This window comes from Tenrec ecaudatus, chromosome 15 (genome assembly GCF_050624435.1).
Source record: "Tenrec ecaudatus isolate mTenEca1 chromosome 15, mTenEca1.hap1, whole genome shotgun sequence".
In the NCBI taxonomy this organism is placed as follows: Eukaryota; Metazoa; Chordata; class Mammalia; order Afrosoricida; family Tenrecidae; genus Tenrec; species Tenrec ecaudatus.
In genome coordinates this window covers 84,967,221-84,974,476 of record NC_134544.1, presented here as the reverse complement: position 1 = coordinate 84,974,476, position 7,256 = coordinate 84,967,221, and the positions used below count along the sequence as shown (strand labels likewise).

The 7,256-nt window shown below is 44.4% G+C and overlaps 1 protein-coding gene across 1 annotated transcript; it reads right to left on the bottom strand.

The window, feature by feature from the left end:
* Positions 1-5,142: 5,142 nt before the first annotated feature.
* On the bottom strand, positions 5,143-6,206 carry LOC142427565 (lysine-specific demethylase 4D-like). Its single transcript, XM_075532779.1, is given in 2 exon segments — positions 5,143-5,651; positions 5,654-6,206. Coding segments are annotated over 2 exon segments (1,062 nt in total).
* Between the last annotated feature and the right edge of the window lie 1,050 nt (positions 6,207-7,256).

Genomic DNA, 7,256 nt, shown 5'->3' with positions numbered 1-7,256 from the left:
TAGACCCCTCTGTGAGGGGATCTCCAGTGGCTGACAAATGGGCTTTGGGTCTCCACTGTGCACTTCCCCCTTCATTCACTATGGTATTTTTTTGATGATGCCTTATACCTGATCTCTTCGACACCTCGTGATTGCACAGGCCGGTGTGGTTCTTCCATGTGGGCTTTGTTTCTTCTGAGCTAGATGGCCGCTTGTTTACCTTCAAGCCTTTAAGACCCCCAGACACTATCTCTTTTGATAGCTGGGCACCATCAACTTTCTTCGCCACATTTGCTTATGCACCCGTTTGTCTTTGGCGATCGTATCATGGAGGTGTGCACCCAATGATATGATTTTTTGTTCTTTGATGCCTGATAACTGATCCCTTCAGAACCTCGTGATCACACAGGCTGGTGTGTTCTTCCACCAGCATTTGTTGTGGGCTTTGTTGCTTCTGAGCTAGATGGCCCCTTGTTTATCTTCAAGCCTTTAAGACCCCAGATGCTATATCTTTTGATAGCCGGGCACCATCAGCTCTCTTCACCACATTTGCTTGTTCACCCACTTTGTCTTCAGTGGTTGTGTTGGGAGGGTGAGCATCATAGAATGCCAATTTGATAGAAGGAAGTATTCCTGCATTGAAGGAGGAAAACACCCAATCTTAACCACGATTCTGTTTCCACGCTGTTAATTGCCCAAAAGGAGGGGCTATTTGTTTACCTTTTCAGAAGCAAAGGAGATAGATGGATTTCTCTTCAGCCAGCAAGGCCCAGAAGAAAGGCAGTTGATGATGTGACCTGAGAGTTAAGAAAACAGCCCAAAGACCTCTGTCCTGTTACTGGTTACCCAAAGCATCAACGCCTCACAGACTCGTGAGAATAGCAATTGCTGCCTAGTGAGACACTTCTACCATTGCTGATGCTGTCTAAGGAACAATCTGGGATGCTATTATCACTGAACATTTTATACACTAGTGAAGGACTATTAAAACACTCTAAAGGGTCAAGATTTTGGACATATCAATTAATGCTAAAGTGATTGGAATGTAACTGGTTTCTGTGTAACCCTTGATATAGTTAAATTTCATTGTGAAAACCTGGCCAATAAACACATGTGGCATTAATGAAAGGCTGAGAGATAAATGGCTCTGTGAACCTTGCCTTTATAGTTCTCTGGTCTGTTGCTTTGTGATGGTTGGACCAGAGTGTAATTGCCTTAGCCAGTTTCCTGCTTTGTGAGGGAAACCAGCCCCTAACAAATCATCACGGGTCCAGTAGGCGCAACTGTACAGTGATAATAACTAAAGATTATAGTAAAGTTATAGAGAGCATGAGAGATAGAACAGAGATTGAAATAATGTCGTCAGACACATTTCATGGTGGCATGCTCACATGCTCACCTCAGCCTCAGTTGGCGATCCATGTGGAGAGAGAGCAATATTTATTGTTACCGAGGCATTTATATTCTCTTGGGACATGTGAGCCCCCTAATTACAGGTGAAGACAAATGTCACAGGAAAGGGTTGTGCTATAGGTAATACAGTAATGGGATGGGGGTGTTTTTAGGGGTATCCACGCAATAGGAAGAGGAGGGACTAGGAATATGCATGTGACAATGTGGGCAGATCCTAGATTCAGCATGGCAGACTAACTTTGGATGTCACTGATCTGGTTTGACCTGTTCTCTGGATCATTATAGAAACCATTATGAGTAGGTTGTAAACCCTCCCTGAAGGGACTAAACTGATGGCCACAAGCCTTTAGGGAGAAGTAGCCCACTCTCCTTAACAGCAGGGAGTGGGTTCTACTTGTGTTGGGATCAGACAGTAGTCTGGCAACTGACAGCCTTCAGGGAGGTACCTGGCCAATCATTTACCATTAGCTGCAAGCAGTGTCCTAAGTCTAACATATATTTGTGGGAGGCTTGGGAGACATCTTTCTGTTTCCCACAATTCCCCCTTTTGTTTTATAATAAAATTCAAAAGAGCCACATGGGCGACATGGTTATTTTCTATACATTGAAAGCTGTCGATGTGAAACTTCATGATCCAATAAAGATAGCCAAAAATTCAGGTTTATGGAAAACATTTTTAATTCAGGCATGGGGGATAAAATTCCCGTAGGCCCATCTGGTACTGGAGGAAAGTATGAGAGGGATTGGATGCTGCAGCGGGAAGAAATAGAGCCAATAGGAATGTCTGCTTCTATAGGTGTGTTTATACCTTGCTTAAATACCCTCAAGCTTGTCCCTAAATTTCATTGTTTGGTTGTGTGGTCGAGGATTAGTATGTAGGTGTTGGATCTATATTGAGTTCATTTTTGTATATGATGTGAGGTATGAACCTTGTTCCATTCTTTTGCAGATGGAAATCCAGTTTTTCCAACACCATTTGTTGAAATGGGTATCTCCTCTTCACTTAATGGGTTTTATTCCTTTGTGAAAGATTAGGTGTCAAAAAAAAGATTAGGTGTCTATAGGTACTTGGTTGTATTTCTAGGTTCTCAATTCTAATCCTTTGGTATTCATATATACCATCGTACCAGGCTGCTTTAAGTATCATGGCTAATTATACATTTTTTAAGTTTTGTTTCATGTTTAAATAGTATTTTATTTATCCTGTGCCTCTTTCCTTTCTGTACTAACCTTACTAATTTCAGAGGTTGATGTTTATTCCCCAGGGATACTGTAGCAGAAAACCACAAACATCTTGAAGGAAGCCTGAGTAGAATAGTTTCCCGAGAGCGGTGTCAGCAATGCAGGTGGAGGGCACAATAAACAGTTTTGGGGCTTATTGGTCAATCTAAAATCTAGATCTTTCAAAGGATAAGTGTCTGTTCTAAATGCAACACGAACATATCTGAATTTCTTCTATGTCTCATAGTTCCATGCAGCTTCGACTATGGTAAATTATAAATACTTGGGCCTAAAACTGATGTTTGTTTGAAACAGATTAAATAAAAACTAATCCATATCTCTTTTAGTTTTACTTTTTCTCCTTTTATAATCACTCAGAGTAATGGTTAGATCTGATGAATAAGAAATTTGTGGAGTTTCTAAAGTGAGTTTTCTGTTACCTCTTTTGATTAAGCAATTGGGTGGGGGCAGGGGATGGGTTCCTGTAGAGAAAAAAATTTTAAGAGTCTTTCAAGAAAGAGAGAAAATTTGCCACACTACCCTCCATGACAGGCTCTCTGATGCTTATTTTTCTGGCTGCAGACCTGAAAACAGGCTTTTAAATACATGAATTGAAGAGACAATGCCAACAGGGGTATCGAGAGTTTCTGGGAAATGGAGTCCCAAGTCAATGCCAATGTGTGATTTCATGAAAAGGTGACTCCAGGAGTAATTTCAGCTCAATGATTAGATGGGAACTCTGGGCAGTAACTCTCCCCATCATTTGACTTGTTGTTTTGCTGTGGTGGTGTTTTGTTGTACAATTTTCTTCCATTCCCTCACGGACTACTCTGGGTACAAGGACAGACTGGTGAATTCATTGGGACCTAGCTACTTCTTTCGCTCTGGCTATGTGATGAGTCACTTTGTTTTTCACATACCTCTCATAGTCAAACTTTCCGAATGTGTTTTAAGGTATTTTATTTCCTTTCAGATACACACTAAGAACAATGAAATTAATAATCACAAATAGGTATCCTTGATCCCCAAACAGCAACAGACATCATTCATTCAAAGGTGCAGTTTCTACGTGAGCAATTGCTTGGTTGGTGGGTTGAAGGGTGGCCACGTCAGAATTATTGGAGTGTGTTAAAGGCTTGAATTTCATTAGAAGGTACAGTTGTGACCACTGGTAGAAGACCGGGTCAGCGCTTCGGAAGTGCAGATGGATTGAGCCTCACATTCTGAGCATCGTCCAATGTTGGCTCCAATTTTTGTGAGGACTAGGTGAGCAGTTTGAACCCACCTCCTGCATTATCAAAGAAAGACTTGGGAATGGGCCTCCTTAAATATTAGCCCCAAGTCCAACTTTGAAACAGTGGGTCTTGATCACTGAGATTGCCACGTGGAGAGACACGCTGGAAAGCAATGGGTTTAAAGTTTTCTGTGCAGGGAGTTCTTTTCAAGGACAACTCCCAAACCTAGGAAGAATCAAGGGACACACATATATCCAGTTGGTCTGCGAGTCCTTAGAACACATTTTAGTGGAGTCCATAGTCTGAGCAAGTATTAGGCAACCTATCAACATGGCACTGAGAGGTCAAGGATCACCACAGATTACAATTTCCATGTTGAAGATTGGCTGGGTGTGTTTCTGTTTCCTGAAGGTGAGAGATAGTCCAAGGGACAATCACATTTGACAAAAACTGCAGTTTAGCTAAACTCACAACAAGAAGATCTTTGCTGGTGACAACCTTTCAGGATTTAGGAAGTGAAGTTCCATCGAGTCTGTCTCCAAGGATCTATGTAAGTAGATTTGCAGAACCTCATCTGAGGGCAGGATTATAGAAGTTTAAGGGGGTCCATAGCAATAGCACCGAGGAGGTCCAGAGGTGCCATACTGTGCACAGAGGCATAGCTGGAGAATGTTTTAGAAGTCAAAGACTCATTAGGAGGACTCAGCACAAGCATGTCCGGGAGATTCACTGAGATGTTGTCCAGTGACTTCAGGCAGGGGCCAGGGTGCATCAGAGAATCAGGATTCAGTGGGGGTCCCAAGGGCTGAAGATCGGGGTCACAGCAGCACCCAGAAGCTTTAACAGCATGCAGGATCTCAAAACTCCGAGGGCCAGAGTCATCTGTTGATTGTTGATTCTCATGCAATGCCTGAGTTGGCAGGTGTACAAATGTGCTTGCTGTGTGCTTCTTGGCCCTGGACTTCACAGACTGCTGGTGGGCATCGGAGTCCTGAGGACGCCTAGTGCGAGTCCCCTTTGGTGAAGCCTGGAGATACTGGGCAGATGGAACTGAGGTGGGAAATAGGGAGACACTGGATCCCGTTGGACTGCTGCCCATGAAGTTAGGGGCCTCAGGCTGCACAGTGGAGCTGTCTGCCCAGGAGTGGGTTGTGGGACTAGGACACACCAGTGCACAGCCCCCAAGCCCACTGTCTGCAGCCAGAGTCAGAGAGCGACGCCTGGCCCTGCGTGGCTTAAAGGACCGCAGACGCCCCTTGACCATCACACGAGTCTGGGCTTCCTTCCAGGCCATTCACTCCGGGCTGGTCAGTGCTGTGGGCTCCACGTGGTCCACGGAGGTGCGGTCCCTGCCCTGTTTCCACAGCTCATAGCGCCCGGGTTGCAGAATGCGCACGAAGGCGTCCATGGGAAATGTGACCCTGGCTTCCCCACAGCTGCACTGAGAAGCAGCTTTACCGTAATTAACCCAGCGCAGGGTGGCAAAGTTGATGGATTCCGCACAGTTGAAACCGTGATTGAAGCCAGCGTGGTATCCGTAGGGGAATGTGACCATGAACTCGCCTGCTCCCTGGGTGATCCGACCAACAGGAATGCCGTTCTCCCTGAGGACTCTGGGTGGGATGAGGGCCACCTTGTGCCGCAGGAAGTTCGCGCAGCCACTGGAACTGCCAGGGAAAAGCTCCCTGGCCAGTCTCTCCAGGCGGGCTCCGTGCTCAGGGGGCACCGCATACCACGTTTTGGGCTCCCCGAAGTGCAGGTAGTTGATGCTGTACAGGTCCATGTCCTCCGTGTGCCAAGTAAGGTGGTCTGCCACAGGCCAAAGTACAGGTAGGGGGTGTTGACGCCTTTGATGACAACTCCACTCTCCTGCTCCAGCAGATCCTGGATCGTCCCCAGGTGTCTGAGGTTCCAATGCTCAGTGTTTTCACCAAATAAGGAGCCACATACTCCAGCCCCATAAATGGGAGAATTGTACAGGCGGCTCTTCCAATAGGTCCGCTCCAAATCGTCAACATCCCGGTGTGTGGGAGTGCGGTATCTGTCGGTGCTGGCCAAGTGGCGATACTCCTCCACGGTCATGGATTTCTTCTTTTTATGGTATTGCAAAAAGACACCTGTCTGCCCAGTAGTTACCTGCTGCACAGGACTGGCTATGAGGATGTCATCCACATCGTCATAGTTCTCTCTGGCTGTCCACTGTTTGGGTGGGATTATCTTAGCCAGGCCTGCACGGTGGGCACCTTGGGATTCCATGTAAGCAATGTATTTGTTGAAATCCTTAAATTCTTCCATGGTAGGCCGGAAAGTCATGATTTTAAGGCTTGAGTTCTGGCTTCGATAGCCCTGGGACTTCATGGCTGCAAAATAAAGTCAGAAAACCCGGTTCTTATGGATGTTCTGTGTATTTGGATGCTGTGCTTTTGTTTCTTTTTCTGTCTGAAAATCTCTTGCAGTGTATTGATGGCTCTGTGAGAGCAAATGCACTCTCCCCAGGCATGCTGATTGACCAAGGGAATTCTACTATGATGGACAACTATTGTTTCCCCCAAAGAGACAGGATTTGTGCACACGGAGTGGGTTTTCCCAGATTGCTCCTGGCTCATTATGCTGCTCTGGAAGTTTATTCAGTTGGAAGGGTGTCTCTATCTGTTGATACTTAGCTTCTGTTGCAATTTTGGGAAATTTCTAATTCCACTAAGAAGGAGTTTCTCAAGGGATTTTTAAAAAGTAAATCTAAAGACAGTAATTCAGTAACATTCAACAGAAGTCAGGGGTGTCAAACTCAATTAAAATGTTTGCTATGTGGTGCAACAGGCAAGATTAAAGTGGGCCACATCACATTTACAAATTTTGTTGAATTTTTATTTTGAAGTGAGGATTCAGAAATATGGATAGGATAATTAAAACCCTATATAATTGTTTTTATTTAAACATTGGTTTTATTTATAAAACTATAATTATGCTTTTAACCGGAAATTTGCCAGCGCTTTCCTTCTACTAGCTTTCCCTTGCCTCTTATGGTGTGACCGGAAAATATAACAAAGTAATAAAAAACACAAAATGTTGGACAGCTGACAAATGTGATGCACAATCGTAATGGCTTCCCTCTAAAAGTGTTAACTAGCATTGCTGCTAGGTATGACTCATAACAGCACATCCTAGAGTCCTGTTTTTAACCTTTTCACTGTTAGGATCTGTTTTTATTATGCAATGAGAGTGGCAGACATCGCTTTAAAACGTTACCGGAAATGATCGTGTCTAGAAACGTCCACAGGCCTCCAGAAAAGACTTTGGGCCACCTGTATAGTGGTCTTCTGTAGTTAAAGGGTTAAAGAGGGAATTGTGTGTACAGTATTGCCTCCATCTCCCCTAAGCGCTATTTTTTATAACAATTTTTTTCTATTT